The sequence below is a fragment of the Anabas testudineus genome, chromosome 13 (genome assembly GCF_900324465.2).
Source record: "Anabas testudineus chromosome 13, fAnaTes1.2, whole genome shotgun sequence".
In the NCBI taxonomy this organism is placed as follows: Eukaryota; Metazoa; Chordata; class Actinopteri; order Anabantiformes; family Anabantidae; genus Anabas; species Anabas testudineus.
Window position 1 is genome coordinate 18,124,009 of NC_046622.1, and position 20,491 is coordinate 18,144,499.

General features: G+C 42.0%; 1 protein-coding gene across 1 annotated transcript; it reads right to left on the bottom strand.

Moving 5' to 3' along the window:
• Window positions 1-14,004: 14,004 nt before the first annotated feature.
• rhoub (ras homolog family member Ub) lies at window positions 14,005-19,856 on the bottom strand. Its single transcript, XM_026371236.1, has 3 exons — window positions 19,398-19,856; window positions 17,630-17,688; window positions 14,005-15,957 (listed from the first exon to the last, which is right to left on the bottom strand). The coding sequence occupies exons 1-3, from the start codon at window positions 19,612-19,614 to the stop codon at window positions 15,502-15,504; spliced, it is 732 nt and encodes a 243-aa protein (XP_026227021.1). The 5' UTR covers window positions 19,615-19,856; the 3' UTR covers window positions 14,005-15,501.
• Between the last annotated feature and the right edge of the window lie 635 nt (window positions 19,857-20,491).

Genomic DNA, 20,491 nt, shown 5'->3' on the forward strand with positions numbered 1-20,491 from the left:
TGCACGACTTTCAGTAAAGGGCCTTCTAGCCTTTCACTGCAGCAGCGATGGCAGGCAGGTGGTCTTTGTTAGGACTAATCCTCACAAACCTCTTTCAAACCTGCCTGATATTTACTCTTCTCCCTCTTACTGAGAAACTATGATGTCAGTGCTGCAGAGATACTCCCAAGGCATAAGTGTATATTTAACAGCAATTCATTCTGGGGCCAGCTTTTACGGCCTGTATCTGTTTCACTAACAGAAGATTTATGATAATGTCTCTCACTCACTCACTCCTCTTCTTCTTCTTCTTCTTTTTCTTTTTCTTCTTTCCAGACAATGTTTTTTTTACTCTGTCTCACCTCCCATCTCTTTAATAGTTCTCTCTCCAGATCTCTTATTCTCATTCCCAGTCGTTACCTCTATCTCCATGCTGTAACGCCCATTTTCACCCCTCAAACTGTTTCTTGCCTGAGGTTACATCAGTGCTCCCAGCATTTATTACATTCTTAGTTATCTACATCCATGTAATGTCATAGCCTCTGCAGGCCTCAGGCTTCTGTCAATCACAAAAAACTGCACTCATCCAGCCCTGCCTAGTTTCCATCATCTTACATATATATATATATATATATATATATATATATATATATATATATATATATATATATATATATATCCTATCATAAATAGGTCGTCAGCTTTTTATAACACAGCAGCCTCATCCAGTCGTTTGTCAGCTCTATTCATCTTGCTGTATTTATATTACTGGGCATCGCTAGTGTCTGACTCAATCTCCAGTCAGCGGGTTTTAAATTGGTCATGAGTGCTGTTATTTGATAATGTCTGAAGTCATTAGGACATTTAGACTCTATAACTCGGAATACATTTCAAATTATGTGCAAATGTTGTTTAGAATGTGTAGAGTATGTACGGCACATACTGCTTTTGTCTGCAAAAATGTGGGTTGTGTGCCTATCAGTTAGTCTTTTGTTCACAGGAGAGAGGGAGAGAGAGAGAGAGAGAGAGAGAGAGTGTGTGTGTGTGTGTGTGTGTGTGTGTGTGTGTGTGTGTGTGTGTGGACGAACAGTACGTCACAGTAAGGTTTGGGGTGGGTTATGTAACAGGGGGTGATGGAAAGATGTAATGCATAAAGGCGAACATGCAGAACACCAACATGTTGGGATAAGACAATGCTGCCTGTTGTTTGTCTGTGTCTATGCTCCAAAGCTCATCAATAAGGCTCTTTGACCAAGTCACAGATACACTGTGTGCCATTCGTCAACCCGCTGCTCACTCCCACCAGCTGACCTCTGGACCCTTGAACACTCGCAGTTGTTTCCCACCTCCACTAAGCAACACAAAACAACTATTCAGAAACCTTAACATGTGGAGTATAATATTTTTATAAATGGCACCCTGCCCCATGTTTCGTAATTAAATTTCTTAATGGGTCTTTTCTTTATTTACTGTTCTACAAGCTATGTTAAGTTCAACTTACTTGCAGTTTGTCTAATTTAAGATTATGAGCCACCTCAGTAGGTTAAAGTCAAATTGTTATTCATGCAGAACCAGGTGGAAAAGCAGGCAGACACACTGATGACAACACTGTTTAAACAGATGTCAGGTGTCTTGTGGGCTCAGGTTTTCCATGCATTACAGTGCCAACTCCACATTAACTCAATCAACGATGTGATACTAATGACGACAATTTGTGTACTATGACATTTGGCATACTGCTATAAAAAGACTGACTTTAAATATGTGACGCGTCAAATGAGCACGTGCAAGAGCATGCTTTTTTTCTGTAGCATGATATGTACTGTAGCCTTATATCCATCGAGATTTTGCTTCTGTACATTGCACAGCGCGTGTGCTTGTGCTTGTGTGTATTTAGTTGAGCTGATTTCAGCCTGGAGACTGCCTTGCCAGTCTAGAAAGAACCTATCTATAGGCCCACTGAGACATCTGCAGCAGCTGGCCAACGCAATCACCGGGCAAATATTCATTTTAGGCAACAGATGGCTTCACTGAATCCCAGGACGTCCAAATGAGAGAGAAGAAGCAGGCAGAATAAGTGTGTTCCTCTCGGTGAATGACAGGGGAGATGTGTGGAGAAGTAAAACCTACTGTTATGGCAAACAGGAAAATGATAATAAGACAGAGCATCAGCTGCAAACTACATAATTCATTATAATTTAGCAAACTGAAAGTCTGTCCACAGTGATAGGAGGTCTGTCGCTGTGGATATTTTTGTTAAAATGCTGTGCAATAAAATATGCATGTATTTAAATTAATCTAATGCATGCTAGCTAATGCTAATGTTTCAATTAGTGACCATAACTTTGACGATCTAAAGTTAATAAATGTGTAAATAACTCTTTCTGACTCTCAACTTTGTGCTTCATCTTAACATTACATAACACAAACTCTGAGATACAGGGTATAGACTTCTTTAGGGGAGCTGTTTTTACCATCTTAATATTTCCATACTGAATCAGTACCATACTGAATCTGAATCACCTGTGACTATGTAGGGCTAGTTAAATATTTATTTTGAAAATTTAAATAAAGGACCTCACCTCAAACTATCTGAGCTGAGCCTCATGTCTGTATGCTGACTACATCCCAACAGTGACATCCTGTAGAATAACATTGGAATAAATTAGTTAATTTCAAGAAGACATATTGTTAAATAGGTGTTGTACTCTCACATTTAACTAAAAGAATATGCAATGTTAGGGTGAATATGGTAGAAACATGCTAAAGAAGAGAAGACCAAAGGGACAGAATGACTTAAATTCACAGAAAAAGAAAACAAAAAGGAAGAGAGAGAACATAAGTTGAGAAGGATGGATAGAGTTTGTGACTTATGATCCATGGTGATAAATTACAGAGCAGTTGAACATGCTGCATTGAAACAGGCAGAGTTGCCTGTGCTCTAGGATGTTAACTGGCTTGAGGAACCTCTCCCTGTTTTTCACTTTCAGCAAATGATAAGAATTCACTGTGTGATGGTGGATTGGAAGACCGTATAATGCATTTCTGAGTGTTTTATATAGGAGAGTGAAGAAAAAAGTACAAGTTACAGGAGCAAACATGTACTGTACAGTATGTCAACAGTCATCAGCCACAGTCAATGTGGAAAACTGACTGACAGACACAAACCGTTGCTCCTGGTTGTCTAATCCAGGGCTTAGACTCCATAAGTCCCATGTAGTATTTCATATTCAACAGCAGACTGGACATGGAAATAGATTCTGGGTCAGTGTACCAGATTTATGTTAGAAGGCTCATCACTACTTACACATACCCCAGTCTATCTTGGGCACAGAGGCAAGCACTCATGAACACGCACAATGTTGAGTTGAGTGAACACACACACACACACACACACACACACACACACTGGTTGACAGAGAGAGTGGTTGTTCCTCCAGCAGCTCTGAGACGCTGTCGGCCTATATTTCAAAGCCCAAGGTCAGAGCGGACTGCATTCACCAGGAAGTTACACAGTAATGAGGCCTATTAGGAGGCTGCTGCAATAAGGTGTTCAATTTCTCTTTTTCTCTGACTCCCCCTCTCTGTCTCCTTCCCCCTCTCCAATCCCACTAGAAATAAAGCCCCACTTTGTCCTCAGAAATTCTCCCCATTTTTACACAAACTAAAAACAATATATATGGCTTCCCCATGAATTTGGCTGTTGGCTGGAGCTGTCACATAACAGTTTTTCCCACAGCTGGGCAAAGTGCTTACTTTTACGCACATCACCCTCCTTCACTATCTGCACTGCTTCATCTCAATCTCCTCTGTATCTTTCCTAGACGTTATGTTTTTTATTGCATTAAAGCTATAGATTCACATCTGTGCTCTTCTAAATTAACTGATGACACAACTGCATATTAAGCCTCAATAATTAAATATATATATATATATATAAATGTCTTTGTGCTAACTAAATGGCAGCAGCCAGTTATCTTAGCTTAGCACAAACATTGGTAACTTAGGATAACTGCTAACCTGCAAGAAGCAACAGGTTGTGGTTTTACAAAAGATCATGTGCAGGACGGTCTGTTGGTGCAACTTACTGGTGGTTCCCTGAAAATTCACTGTTACCTACTTCTTCTGCTCTTTTGCTTTTACTTTTAAAGGTGTTATGGGTGGCGTCACCACCGACTGTAGAGTAGTGTGAATCATCATGGTTTTATATGAAGTATACTAGTTATTAAATCTGCAGTAAGTAACTTGTGATTGTTAATCCCGTCTCCAACAGTAATCACCACTGAACTGCGTTAAATGGAAAATGTGAATGTAAACCAACAGCCCCGTGCACACAAACTACAGAACACACAAGATTTCATAAGAACAGCAAAACCTGAACTAATGACCAAACCAGTCATTTTTCATTTACCAGAACAACACATCATGTCATTAACTGTAGGTACTTTGGCTCAGTGAGATTCTGCAGAAGTTCTTTGTTCTCATTCTTCTGGTGGAGAAAGCAGCTTTACTGCTGACACACATCAGACGTCATGACCCCGTTTCCAACACGCCCAAACGCTCACCCTGTTCTTAACAACTCAGCTCTTCCTGATGTTTTGTTGGCTGACGTTCTGCAAACCAACAAAGAAAAGAATCAACGGTCCAACCTGAAAAGGAACCGGACAAAAACACCTCAATCAAAAGCATAAAAGCCATTTTCTGAACTGAACAGAGGAGCTTGGATGGTGGTTTGACTACCTGTCAGTGGTGCACTCTGAGAAAAACCTTGGCTAAATAGAGAGACAAAGGCAAATGGATGATGTAGATTCACATTGCCCAGTGACTTTACAAAGAGAGTTTGTTCTTATAAACTTTACTGGCACTCACTGGATACATTCATAATGTCAAGTGGAGGGTGGGAAAGGGCAAAGAATGGGTGAAAGCAGACACTGAAAAGAATGGAAAACAATGATGTCGGCTGTGAGTGGAGGTTTTAATACTCAAAGAGGATAAAAGATAAAAAAGAAAATAGGATATAGCAAAACTGGCATGATTACTTTATTGAATTGATGCTTGATAAAGTCATTACATAATTAAAACCACAAATCCCACTTTTGTAACCAGTTTTATTTTTATGAGTATTTTGGTACAAATTACCTGTTTCTCTTGCTTAAGAAGCAGCTATCAGTTTCCATTCATTTCAGTATGTTATGTAAGTCGACTTGCAGTAATTTGAAATCTGCATGAGATCAGTAATCCATCACATTTACCATTTCTCTGCCTAGTGTCAAAGACACTTTATCACTTAGTGGTAGTGAAATGGTGAGATATCCCAGCAGTCCCTCTCAACTGTTTAAAGATAAATATGCAGCTTAGGCTAGCTGCCAGCCCTTCATCATCACTTCAGGTAGTCACTGTTATGAAATTACAATATAGGTGAATACTCCAAAGCTTACTAATGAAGCACAGACAATTTGTTGAATAGATGAGTGAGCTCTGGCAGCTCCTCAACCAGTATGAATGGTTTTTATTCTAATTCAAAATTATTACTAAAAAGTTAGATATTGTATCTTTAACTATGTAACAGCATCATAACTGGAGACGTGATGTTGTCTGTGATATTAGCAACAATGCTCCAGCCTGACAGAGTTTTAGTTTCCAATCACATACAACAGTGCTTCCCAAACCTTTAGGGCTGTATGCTCCTAAAACAAAACAGTGTTCACTGGCGACGCCTTATGACAGTTGTCAAAGGTTTGTAAACTAGAAGACCTGCTCTCATTTTAATACTTTTATTGAGCTTGAAGAGGTTTTCACAAAAAGGAAAGAAAGGAAGACAGAATCCTGAGTTGTATCTTGTGACACAGGTTAGAAATCACTGATATAAAACAAGCTGTAACTAGACAACATTTGTCCTGTTTGGTTGAGAAATGACCAGAAAATATGATATGACGATTGACAAAATCTTTGTTGAACCTTATTTTTGATTCATCAATTAGTTGGCCAATCAGTTAAACTTAAGAGGATACAAGATGGAATTACCATCGATTGTTCTTTTAAAACTCATCTGAACCTATTACGTCTTGTTGTCAAGTCTTGCTGTCTCAAATCAGGTTGGTCCAGACATTTAGTCTGGACAGTGTCTGAGGTCAAGGCCCTCCTACAGAGCTCCTCTCATAGGTCACATCCTGTCCGAAGGGGGAGAAAGAGGTGGCTCCTCTTATGGTAGGAGGTGGGAGGCTGCAGGTCAGAGGTCACCACTGCTTTCTCAGGTTTCAAAGCTTGCTGGGGGCTGGGGTCCCAGGGTTACTGTGGGTAGTTTAGCTCTAGTTAGGGCTGCTGTGTCTTTGTGAATCACAGTAATGACTTCCGCAAATTAAGCACTAAAAATGGAAGCATTTATATCCTCTGGTGAAAAAGAGCGAGAGTAATGATGGTAAATGCTGTTTCAGCCAATCATGTGATCTATCTCTGGGGGCTCCCTACCTGCTGTGTGTGTTAAAGCACACGCTACAACAGTTATCTCAGTGTGCGTTGTGTTGTTACTGTGGGATTACTGAGCAATCAATCACACAAGGGCAGCTCTGCTTTTGACTCTAGTGGACAAACACGGCCTGGCCTGGCAGTCTCAGGAGAGCGTGCATGTGTGTGTTTGTGTCAGTGGTTTTAGTGGTGGTGATGGGGGGTAGATTGGTGAATGCATTTGTAGTTTTTAGAAAGTGAAATATAAATGGATGTGCTACAATAAATGGAAGAAAATGATATACAATTTGGAAGCAGACTTTGAAACATGAAGATACTGTACTGAGGTGGAGTGTGAACACAGCAACAGATATACAAAAGGCTGGAAAAGCAGAAAGTAAAGGTCATTCTGATTGCAGGGGCCTAAAGAGGTCAGTGTTTTTATAATCAACTGGGAAAGTGAATGCAGATATTCAGAGGACAACTCTGGAAGGGCTCAGAATGGAGGTGGAAAGGGAGTGAGTGTGGGTGTGGAAGAAACAAAGGGAGACAAGAGACAGGCTGCCAAAATTGAGAGGTTGAGAGAGTGTACAAGAGCACAAATCAAAGAACCTGTAACAAAATGTTCAAAAGAAAAGGCAGGGATGAACTAAAGTGCGTCAAAAGCACAAGTTCAATCCTGCTGTTTTCCAATGGGCTGTAACATTGTTCCACTGCACAGGGGCAGGGAAGTGGAGTGCAGGTGTTATCTCAGTTACCGATAAAGAGCTTTATGCACAGCATGGCGTGAGGCGAGGAGCCCGGACGCATAGGGAGAGAGGAACATGCTTATGTAACTGGCCCCATAACTGCCAACAGCTGGCTTGGGTTTGGGCCTGCGGCACTAAAGCCCAGTATGAGTCCAGATCCAGATTTCATGTGTCTATCAGTGAGTGCGTTAGAGTGGAGAGCAGAACAGAGAGTCCATGGCCATGAGAGGTTCTGTTTGCTGTCAAGATGCATCTCCTCAGTCAGAACAAGAGAGCAAACTGTAAGTGTGGATCAAACTGAGAAAAAGAGCATGGTCACTTTAATACGCTGATCCACTTACTCATTTCAAACTGTTTGAAACAAATGCTGGGGCAATCTAAATCCCCGTGCGTCATTGAAAGATGAAGAAATGACGACATGAGTTAAGCTGAAGGATGGAAAAATCTTCAATATTTGACATTTTTGTATTTGTGCCAGTTGAACAGTTTTCACTACTGTACATTAAAACAAATTAAACAACAAACAATGTACAGTTTTTTTCTTATGACGTACAACCATGGTTAAGGTTTGGTTAGGTTCAGACAAAAACAATGTGTGTCCAAAGTGTTGGACAAAGTAGAAGTTTAGCTTGATACATGTTGCTAGACAACAGAGAAGCAATCAGTTATTTAGGTAAGTGGTGCTGTCGGTGTATTTTAGAAGGCTTTATTCTACGACAAACAGTCTCATGGTAGTTGAGATTTTGGGCCAAGACTAAGCCAAGCATTGCCATGCTGAGCCATGCTGAGCCATGCTGCAGACATGCGTGGTCATTGTTTTAAAAAACACGTTCAGGAGTTCTGTTGACCGTCCATCTGCCAATCATCATCCCTCTGTGGACACTGTCGCTCTGTTTTGACCACTTTAATGCACATGCTGAAACAACTGATGTGCTTATTTTTTCTTGGAAGGACAGAGTTAACTTTTCTCTTTGGTAAACATGACCACAGATCAATCATGCGCGTGTGGAACAAAACTATCAGTGTGTTTACTCGGCAGCAAAGATCACTTTGGTCCATTGCTCTTATTGAACTGGTCAGTCCACTAATGAGTCACAGGGGTGGGTAAATAATCAGCTTCCACTTCCAGCATTATCAGTGACCACTAAAACTGAGGACTTATTTCATTTGTTTACTTTAGGAATAAAATCACAGTTTTGATGATAACAGCAATCCTGCACTGATGTTTGAAAATGCTCAGTCAGGGCGTGTGATCAATATTAAACCGGTGAGAACCTCATATGTTATCTTTGTCCCATGTAGATCAGTCAAACTGAAGGCTATTGGATTCGCAGTCTAAACAATGGCAAACCACAGTACAACATCAAGGCCAGCAAAACGTGACGTTAAATGTGTGTGTATGCATATGGATACAAGGACGCACACACACACACACACACATACGCACTGCACCCTTATCTGTCCCATATGAGAGATCAAAGCACCACGGGCTGTCAGCCATCAAACAGAGAATGAGGGAACGCCAACAAAATAAACTGATAAAGAGGGAGCGAGTGATACAGGCAACAGAAAGAAAGGAGAAACACAAGGCAAAGAGATATAAACAAGAGCAAAGGGGAGAGGGACAAGGAAGAAAGAGGACGAAAACATTCACATATGTCCCTGAGTGAATGAGGTCACTGCACCCAAGAGCCATTTGTACACAGAGAACAATGTATGTCTCTGGAGGCCAATCGGATAACATCAGCCAAGAGGGCTGCAGCTTTGAGCCAATCACAGCCTCTGTTAGTGACATCAGATGTACAGTTGGATTCAAACCAAGGAATATGATCTTCTGAGGAAATAAAAAAACACTGTACAAAGGTGGTTTTTCTTGGAAATGAAACCCTTATTGAATTAGACTCTAAAGTCTCTACCCCCGGCCTCTGGTTTCATCAGAAATATCACTTACTACAGTCAAGAAGGACTATTCTCATGCATCACATACAATTTGGCACGAAACACCAAAGCCCAGCATAGTGCAGGCAACTTGAGACGTGCAAACAGCAGATGCTTCCTTATCAAGACGCAAACAGCATCTGGTTAGCGTCTAAACTCCAGAGAATATCAATTCAAAATGTTTACAGCTGAATGTCAGAGACAACATGTAAGAGTCTGACATAACTCAAGTGAATGATTAACTACAGCTCGCAGAGGAAAGTTTCTGTTGTGTGGCAGTGCTCCAGATATGGAGTCACTTCTGTTATCTGATCGATCCGAGTTAATAACATGTTCAGCTGTGTGCTCAACCATAAACAGTGAAATGACAATGACACAACCTTCTTATGTCTTTACCTCTTTAAAGAACAGTATTGTAAAGGCAACACGCGATGAACCCGTACATGCAGGTACACCAAGTGTGTGTGTGTGTGTGTGTGTGTGTGTGTGTGTGTGAATGAAGGAGCAAACTGCACGTTTGTTTAATATGCTAAATGACATTCACACCTAGTGGAACGATGGAAAATTGACCTAAAACATTAAAATAGAATCTTTCTAAGTAAAAACAAATTAATTTAAAGGAAATTTGGGGCAGCTAGTCTTAGGAGATATGGGTCAGTGGATTGATTCCCGGTTCGTCCTGTCATGTGTCAAAGTAGCCTAGGCCAAGACACTGAACAGGAAGTTACCCCCAGTGGGTCAGGCCAGCTGGAGGGCAGCTCTGCCACAGGAATGTGAGTGTGTGTGTGTGTGTGTGATTATTGTGTAGGTAAGTGGGTAAAAGAGATGCAAAGTAACATTTTTGAGTACCAAGAAGATAGAAAAGCACGAGTTCAGACCATTTACCAGTGAAATTCAAAACAAGTTAGTCAATTAAGACATTGACAGAGAAAAGGACTGAAGCTTATTTCTCTAATCCTCCTGTAATGAACTTATCACAGAAGTCCATGTTTACAATGTTCAAACTATCTGTCTGTGGTTTTGGTTATGAATCAAAGTGATGGTGAATAAGTCCCTCCATTGTTTAAAGCATTTGTCCAGTTCAAGTTCGAGCAAGAGATCTGAGACAAAATAAGGGATCAAAACACATTTTTTCAATCAGTTCATGCTTGTTGGTAATTTTTCAACCCAATATGGCAAATGTTGACTAGTTCAGCTCGTTTTATGTCAGCGATTTTTAACCTGTGTTACAAGATACACCGGAGAATTTAATTACGTACAACATGGTCAAAAATGTTCTGCTGCTAAATTTGAATTCTTTTCTCCAGTCCTTGATATCCAGAGGTAATACACTAAAAAGCCACAAAAGTCAAATTTACACCAGTCATTCACTTAAATTATTTAATTGTATAAATGAAAAAATTGAACAATTAGTGGTGCTACATGAAAAAGCAAGGAAGAGTATGGCAGTAGAACAAGATGGTGCTTTACAAAGCATTTGCATGAACAGCAAGGTATTGTAGTTTCTAATTAACTTTATGGTGTCAAGATGTGTCAGACCTCAAGGCTACAGTGGAAACACGACACAAACACACTGTACATGTGCATGTGCAAAGATGTGCTCGTCCAAACAGCTTGCCTGAAGGAAAGACACATGTTCCACAGACAACAGGACAGATGTTCTGGAGGCTGAGATGGGCCTCTTTATAGCAAAACACTGAGCTGTTAAAAGAGGCCCTGCTGACCCTGGGACAGAGCGACTCAATTAGCTTCCCATAATGAGACCACACTGTGGGGGGTGTTTATATAAGCTTATTAAAACATAATCCTGCTAGCAACGCCATACTATAGCATGCCAGAGAGGCCACTCTTGCAACCACAGTGCGGGCTAACAGCAGGTTGGTGGCTTCAGTCGGTCCTCAGAAATGTGGACTGAGGATTTGTACTTCTACTTTTAAGAAATGACTGTTTTGTTGTGGTTTTGGTGGTGTGGTGTGCAAAAAAAAAACAAACAAAAAAAAAACAGTAGAGTGTGCAGCAGTTCATCCTACCTCTCATTGGGCTGAAGAATAGTGCAGATTTTCTGGGGTATTGTTACAGGACACATTTCACATTGATTGGGGAAACTTTAAATCAAAAAGACAAACTGGAACTTTGAATCAGATCCTGCTCAAAGTTGACAAGTAAATCTGGATCGAACACACCGGACAGATACGGATCAGCTGTTGTCTGCTTGTGATTACCCCGTGTTTCAAAATCTACACAGTGCGCAGATAAAGAAAATGTGTCCTTGCGTGAACGAACCTTAGAAGTGAAGCACGATGAACCCTTCACGTCATGCTCACGTCTCAGTAAACCTGTGTGTCAAAAGCTGCGAACATATGTGATGAGATGAGAACAGCTCTTGTAACAGTAGGGTTACACCAGTCTTAAACATACTTTGAAAGCAGATTTCTGTCAACATCAAGAATGAAATGTACTCAATCGCTGGTTAAACCAATGTGTGGGTGTCTTTTAATCAGGGACCCAGACATATTGCATCGCATTACAAGAGCTTGAGCAACAGTTAATCCTAAAGACAATGTACAAAGTGGACCACAGTCTACTGGTTGGATCCCTTCCCAACCCCGCAGACCCGATCGACGTGGTTAATATTCCTCAGTAATCCTGTCCCATGGGCTGAGCTCCAGTCATTACGCTGGCAATTATCCAAGGGGTGCCAGAGAAATCTTTCAGCAACTTTAAGACATCAAAACTGATTATGGAGCTGCTCTTTCATGTGGAGTTAAGAGTTCAGTTGTTACCTAAATGATTCCCAGAAGTTATGTAAGAAAGTGAGTTTACAGGACTGAAAGGTTCAATGACCACCCGAGTTTTAACAAGTGAAGCAGGCTACGGCTTACTGGGCCACCCATTTTACACCATCACTGCACCCAACAATAATAAAAGACATATCTACAGCTCTTTCCACTCAGGTGTACCAGCAACATTTCTGGTTGAGGTGGCGTAATCACTTAAGAGGTGTTAAAAATCTGTGATTACACAATGATTTTCTTCATTGTTTTGTGCCACTCTCATAACTGTAAAATGAGAATTTGGAGGGTTTTATGAAGGGTTATGTGCTGGGCAGGCTAGATTACAGTTTACAGTCTTTAACATAGCTTAAAAAATAACTGACTGCTGATTCTAGGTTCACGTTGAATAGACAGGCGTGGAAGTCGCCTTATCTAATTCTGAGCAACACAGCAAATTAGCGCACTTCTCAGAATGTTTAACTCCTTTAAGAGTTATTTTAGGCACAAACATTACAATTAGTTGGTAACCGATCAAAACATTTCTTGGGTAAAATTGTCTTTCAGGAATTTGGACTCGTGACCTCTGCATATCTACAGACCTGGCGTTGGGCCTGTTCACGTCAGTGATTGGAGTTATCCTCTTCATGCCAGAGCTCTAGTTGAAGAGAAGCTGTGCAAGCCTTTTGGACTGAACCCAGTATCTGCCACAGTGGAAGCCACATGATCGAGCCACAAAGGTCAAAGAAATGGTGTTGCCTCAAAGAGCACGTGAACAGGAAAATACACCCGGAAAGGAAACTGCAACCAGGTAGTTTAGATTAGACTAAAACACTGAATGAATATTTTGTCCACATATTCAGGGGTTTTGTGATGTTGGCTTATTAACATAATTTCATAGGGTTATGACTTTCTGTTTTATATGGTATTTATCCACTCTTCTCTTTCAGAAGTGATACTTGCTACAATGGTACAATCTCCTGTATGTGTAGACATCTTCTTTATTACAGTTTGTATCCTGTCTCTACTTCTTCCAGACAGGTAGGTATTACAGGCAGGCGCACAAGCCACAATGCTAAATCACAGCGTGTTCCACGAGATGGCTGCCTCGCCAAGACACAACAATGGAGTTTCCTGCTAAAATATTGGTGGAAAGTGGAGCCATCCTGACTATCATAATTAGGCAACTTGGCACCACTCCTGCTTTGGTTTCACCCAGTCTGAGGCTGGACAACATGCTCATCTGCAGTCTGCCAGACGACACAAACTCTCTTTTAGCAGTCTACCCTATCATTAGCACTTCTAAACAAGTGCAAGATACCTAACTAACTGTCATTCCAGGCCCATTGTGGTAAACTGTGGTGTAGACACGTTGCTTTGTATAGGACAAAAAGCCTATTTTAGGCACTTATAATCATCTGATCCTGCATAGTTAGAAGTCTTGATGCTGAAAAAAACTCTGAGGCTAAGTCTTTGAAGTCACTCTTAACCCTTTCCTAACTTTTTAAAATTAATGTTGTTACTTAAGAGCAGACTAAAATTTGCAAACTTATTCAATCTATTCATGAGAGTGAATTACATGGAATAACTTTAAAAGCCGGGTCAGTAGTGTATATCTAACTTTTTTCTGTCTTAGCAGTGAATGATTAATAGCTCATGGGTAATGGCCATCAATATGCTTTAAGTGGGCATGATAATTGTTTTAATAAGGAGCACAATTAAAATAAATCTTAGCCAAGGAAATTATTGAAATTCAAGTGATTTAATGTCCTAATTGCAAACTAAACTAAATCGCAAGTTTGGACAACGCCACTGTGTCGTTTTTATAGACACCAAATAGATTTTCCTCTGGATTTATCATCTCCCTCTTCCAATAGTGGATTTTTATTCTCCAAGTTCTATGTGTTGTTCCACTTTAGGCATATTCACATTTTGAAATTGCAAGAGCAGTTTTGGCAGCCGCCTGGAAACCTCTGTATTTGATTAAATTTTATGTATAACAACTTTCTTCAAAGTGAAGCAACACCACCTAATAACCTTCAAGCAGAGAAATTTAAACATGTAACAGTGTGGCAGAAGGGTTAACACACATCTGCATGAAGGAATCAACAGTGAATAACAGGTTTATTATTTCACATTTTATTTTGTTCCTCTTATATAGCTCAACAAACTGCTCTCATGCCAGAATCAGACACCAACTGAAACATGCATACTCTACGTACCATTTAGAGTTGGACAGCACAGCCGAGGACTGAGTCACTTATATATGTACACACACACTTATCCTGATGACATTACAAACATCATAAACGATTACTATGTAACATACATAAGACATGGTATTTCAAACATCTTCTCTGCATTGCCGTTAATCAGTTATTGGCCCATGAGGAACAGATAAATAAAGTGAATGACAGGCTTCTGAAAAATAAGAAGCAAACATAGAATCAGTCTCGTGATTTCACCACACTTACTGTATAATTTCAAAGGAGGACGGAGCTCCAGTATACTGACCAACAAAGATGGATAATTATCTGTTTAAAGCCCTGACTGCAATGACAAAGAAAACCCTGTGATCATCCAAACCAGATTAACCTCTCCTGTTTCAGCGACACTGAGTAAACATATCTCTCGAGCACCTGTGATGCAGTTTCTTGCTCCATCTCTTAAGTAGTTCTCAAGTTTCCACACCATTGGTCCAAAGGCCATCGCATGGCAAGACCTCAGTGATGTGTTTGGACTGTGTGTGATAAGTGCAATGTACAGTGGCACCACCCAAAATTATTGCAGAGACCTCGCGACCGTCACCCAAAAGGTGTGAAATCAAACCGGTTCAACATTTCAGGTGAAGCTTCTCAGTTAACGCGAACCTGCAGAAGCTACAGTAGACGTGTTTTCCAGTACTGGTTGGTTGGTGAGTAAAGATGCGGTTGGCCATCAGTGTTAACAGCTGTATCAACACTTTGAAATGTGGCACAGGCACAAGCTACACTAGCTTGTAGTTAAACCAATAGGTCAGTTCATAGTACAACATAAACTGTTCAAATCAGCCCTACACGCCCTCGTGAACTTGATCAAATTTATACTCATACACATTTGATATTAATCCATGCGAATGCGTTTAAATACATCTGATCTGATTTAACAAGATATCAGTGATTAATGCTTCTGATTTTGGAAACAAAAGATTCATCTAGATTTTTTTTTTAAGAGTAGAATTATTGCATCTTTGATTTGGGGCTGAATTACAGTGTCGAACACATAAAATAGCACACTCGGTTAAAAAAGGTTAGCAAATCAGACAGTGAGTAGTGTATACTTTTAGCACTTTTCCAGTCAGCTCACATTTCCTTTTGGACAAGTGCAGTGTGATATGCAGTTCACGCACCATCAGCTTTAACTAGCTCCATCGTTTTTGGTTGAAAGCTGGTCACAGTCAGATTTAACAGTTCAGACTCGACTCTCGAACTGTTTCCCACTGAATAAAAGTCAATCTGGGCACATCTTGAGTTGTCTAGTTGAACGTAATGATAACAGACGTCCTTACATCCAGTTCAGACAAGCACGTCAGCAGTTTGTTTGATCCAGTATCAGTCACTGAGAGATGGCCTCCTCCTTCCTTACTGGACGCACACATACTTCTTCCACCAGGACTTGGAAAGCATCTTCATCTTATCAGCTGTGCTGCGTACCTTCCTCTCCCGCCGTGCTCTCCTGTCAGACTGCCGCAGCCCTACAGCGATGGCTGCATCGAACACCTCCTTCAGATTCTTTTGAGTCAGCGCCGAGCACTCAACGTACGTCACTGCCCCTATTTTTTCTGCCAGCGCTCTGGCGTCTTCTTCTAGCACCGGCCTCTCTCTCCGCCGCGACAACTCGATCAGCACCTTGACGTCCTGCCGTAGGTCACACTGCGTGCCCACGAGGAGGACGGGGGTGAGGGGGCAGCGGCGCCGGATTTCAGGGACCCACTTCTCCCAGACGTTCTGGAAGGAAGCCGGGCTCACCACGCTGAAGCAGAGCAGCAAGGCGTCGGTCCGACTGTAGCAGAAGTGGCGGAGTTTATCAAACTCATCCTGATGGAGACAGAGACACAGACTCAGCAACATGTCCATGATTTAAATCACACATGTCTTAAGATGTTCCATTTGGTCTTGCCCAAAATCTTCACCTTCGCCTCACTTCTCATCCAGACAGACCCCACACACACACACACACACACACACACACACACACACACACACACACACACACACACACACACACACACACACACTTATGACTTCACTGGTCAACACTCAGCTACTCAACCAAGTTTATAACACAGGAAAAGGAAACTGTTAAATAACAACCTCTCTAAATAGTGTTTATATTTTTCCAACACACAGTACACACGAGCCCTGCCCACTTATTTATGTCATCTACAGTAAATCTCCTAAATTAACACTTAGGAACCACACAGCTTTAGCTAACAAGGGCCTCCCACCCCTTTGAGTACATAGATTCATATTGACGGAAACCCGCTGTTGACTGTTAACGTAGGTTTGCAGCTCAAAAAACTGCACATTCATCCACCTCTGAGTTTCCCACACAAGCTTTGCCATCTGATGACGTAGGTCCATCTGCATTATATACAGACATATCAACATGGCTGACTGAGGAGCAATGTTGTTTATCAACTTTGGTGGCAGCTGTTATCATTTTCCTCGACATTTCTCTGCCTTTCTGTCTCCCTCTACCTCGCTGTCATCTCCTTCTGTCTCGGCGCACCCCGACCTGTTTCTGGCACGAGCTTCCCTCTTATGAAATTGCATCAGTGCATTTGGTGTTTGCCAACTCTTATCTGCCCGTATTTGCCCAAGCTTGTCCGTGTGTCCGTGTGTGTGTGTGTGAGCGTGTGTGCATTTCTAACACTGTGCAACTTGCAACATGCTGTGAGGTTTTACACATATTAGGAGCTTGTTCAAATGCTTCATTCCACTTCACAGCCAACGTGTCTTTGATTTTGTGTAGAACTGGCAGTGCGCTCTCAGTGTTTGTGAATGTCAAACATGCTGCTCCCAGGGCAGTGTTCTGCTGAGCTGCCTTATGAAACAATCAGCCATGCCCTGGAGAAGTAAAAACCTCTTTCACAACGTGTTCTTTTTAAGATTACCCTACCGACATAATAATGAGCCAATAACTTCTGCTTCTGGTACCACCCTGTCCTTAACACTGCAGATAGAAATCATTTTCCATTTCTCAGTGCATCATCACCCCGAGTCTAGATCGACCTGCTCTCCTCTCTCCTTCTGCACACTGACACTGCTCCACGCCACCATATGTAAGCTATACCTGTGTGAAACAGTATTATTTCGACTTCACATGAAGACTGACAGAACATTTCAGGACACCTGCTCTGTCTACACTGATGAAATCAGTGATCATTTTACTATTTTCACTGTTGCATTCTTTGTTTTAATCTATTAAAACTCTAAATGTAGAGAACATGATGTGTGGTGTGGTACACCATATCCTCACATGATCAAAGTGACAATGTTAAATTCTGAAGAATGTAGTAGAAGGTTTCACAGCAAGCCGCCCGAGGGATGTTGAGATATTTCAGTCTGTATAAACCAATCAACAGACACTTCTATTCATACACTTAGGACATTTATGTGTCACAAAGCTTGAGGGCATACACGATGATCTGGGGGTAACACAATATGTGTGTGTGTATGTGTGTGTGTTTGTGTGAGCAAAACTCACCTGTCCTGCAGTGTCGCATAACTGTAGTCTAACTGGGCTTCCATCCACCTGAACAACAGCTGCAAACACACAAGGAGACAATAAGAGGAAATAAGTAAGTCACATCTGTCAACACTTTGACTTTAAACCTGTGTATCGAGCTTCCACCTGACACTTCAGTAGTTAACACACACACACACACACACACACACACACACACACAGAGCAACCCACCACAATATTCTGTGCAATAAACAAAAGCCAGCCAGTTGAAAACACAAAGCCCCCCTGCTCTGCTCTGCTCTGTCTCGCCCACCCACTCGCTCGGCCACTGTTGGGACCGTAACACTTTACTGTCGCTTGGACCACTCAGTGAGCTTTGTTCTCTGCTGTGTTTTGACAGAGGCTGTTCCGAGGTTGTCTACCAGGAGGGGAAAAACAAAGCAGATTGGGTTTGCTCAGTGACTTTCTTCCAATAGGCCTCGTTTCCAGATTGAAAAAGTGGATGAGTCATCTTACAGTGAATTTCATTATGGGGCTGTTTCTTCTTTTTAGAAGAGGGAGCACAGAGCAGAGCAGCAGCCACATGGAAACATTTACAATCGGCCTGCAGTGTGTGGCTGGTCATACCACCTGATCAAAGAGTGTTCTGGCACTGTTCATGTAGCAGGACAGGCATCATGAAGTCTGTTTTTTACTAAAATCAAGCAGAAAGGGCAGGAGGAGAAAAAGAAAGGAAAGCAGGGAGAGCGAGGTGCCACTGTGTAATCATTTCCTAATCCCTGACATATGATACCCCTTTGATTTTCTAGACCCAAACTCCCTCTTATCGTCCCCTCTCCCAGCCTCCTTTTGTGCCTCTGCCACCTGTGGCATTGCATAACTGCTCCGAAGTCAGCTTTCAAGAGGACGCCAGTGATTGTCGGCACTGAGAAATGACATCACCATTAAGGGCCCCAGCAGCACAATCACTCTCTGTCAGGTCAGGCCGAAAGACAATCTCAGCCTCAGAGTCGCTGCAACAGATGTGCCCATTCCAGTGAAGAGGAGAGGGCTTGCGGGTCAAGGCTGACAACAATAGGCAGAGTTGTGCAATGTAAAACCCGTGAACCAGAGACGCTCTCTCTTTTCTATGGGAGTGTTGAGGGTGGTGTGCTTTGTGGGGATTGGTCTTGGCCAAGTTGTTCAAGTTACTGCTCAATTAAGACTACTGACAAAATACTAACAAGTCCGTCAAAGTGAAGTATTGTTTCCTTAATTCTACATCATAATTATTACTCATAGTCATCACACTCACATCACAAGAGTCAAGTCTGTAAAGAAAAGCTAGAGACAAACCTCTGAAGCAATAAAGGTGTATTTTATTAGTACCTAGAGTGTGTGGATTTTGTTCTCTTTACTTCGTTTTCAGTAAATAAAACTTGCTGGCACTGGAGATACGGTTATGGAAAGTGGAAAGATGCCAAATGGAAACCTGGCTGCATCAGAGAGGATAACTCATGCACGCTGACACTGATGGAGGACAGATAGTAGGAAACACAAACAGGTCTGTTTTAACAGTGGAACAACAGGGGGAAATGACAGAATGGGAGGGTGACTCTAAAAACACGAGAAGGTGAAGAAGAGTTCACTGGAAATGAATGACGCAAGTAGAAGGAAAGAAAAACCCAGTTTGATCCAAGCAATCTGATCTGGTTCAGATCAATACTGGGGGAAACGAGGCGTCCAACTCTTGTGTGTACCTGAGCTGAATAAATAAAAGCAGCAGCAGCACTTCGGCCTCGCTTACCAGAGAAGTCATCAAACGCAGTGGGGACATATTTGGTTGGGTAGCCGTTCGTTGTGTAGCTGACCACCAGACTGGTTTTGCCCACCGCTCCGTCGCCGAGCAGGACGCACTTCAGCAGCCGCTCCTGCGCCTGCCCTGGCCGAGCGGGCTTAGGTTTGTGAGGGGGCACCGGAGGGGCCATGGTCCGTCCGTAATCCATGCTGAATGGAGATGACATTCACTGAGCCAGCACTTGAGCGCGCTCTCCTCGACGGGCAGAGGAAGCACCCACCATGGGACCAGGTGTCGACTTTTTTTTTTACTGCAACTTTGCCAAATGGCTCCGATCGCGAGCGGGAGTCGTGCGTAAAACGGCCTCTCTCCTCTCGTCCTGCGCGCTGTCAAATCCTGAGCTGTAGATTACCATCCCCACCAGGAGCACCGGAGACTCTGCAGTTCACAGGAGGAGGGCGGGTCTAGAGCGTTTTATCTGCAGAGTCATTTGACTAATCCCACCCACTTCACCCCCCCGGTACCGAGGCTCGAGGTGCGCACCCTGGATCCCACATGTGTGCACCTTTCAGACCTGCAGTGAAGTGTTTTAGTGGCGTCTTCTAATCTGCCAGAAACTAAATATTACCCGTAGTTTTGCATATGGAAATAAAAATAAATAGCTGCCATATTTTCAGTTTGAGGTCGCTTGTGGACAGTCCAGGTCTCTCAGACATGTTGTGTAGTCTGTCAGTCACAAACAATGATCATTCTGTTAAAAATATCCATAAGATGTGTGGAACATTTGAGTAAAATACTTTATTTGATGAGTTTGTTTAATTTAATGCTCTCCTGTATCATCATTATTATTGTTGTAATGTACTACTGCACAACCAGCTGTGTCATTGTCTCACTGTGAAGTCATCATGAGCTCAGTGTTTGACCATGTGCAGGCAGGTCCAGACTTGTCCTCAGAGGGAAGGAGACAACTTTAGTGTCCATTTAGAACATGACTTAAAGTACCTCTTGACTTGTTTTAAAATTAGGAGCAACCAGTTGCCACCAACTGATGCAACTGAAGGATTTACAGTACAAGAAAAACACATCTTAGTCAAGTCATAAAT

What these genes read in the sequence shown, in the direction of transcription:
- rhoub (XM_026371236.1), bottom strand. Translation starts at nt 19,614, where the DNA reads ATGTCATCTCCATTCAGCATGGATTACGGACGGACCATGGCCCCTCCG. An exon ending in TGCGTTTGATGACTTCTCTG is followed by an intron (nt 17,689 to 19,397) that starts GTAAGCGAGGCC and finishes GTGTGTTTGCAG; the next exon opens with CTGTTGTTCAGGTGGATGGA. An exon ending in TATGCGACACTGCAGGACAG is followed by an intron (nt 15,958 to 17,629) that starts GTGAGTTTTGCT and finishes TGTCTCCATCAG; the next exon opens with GATGAGTTTGATAAACTCCG.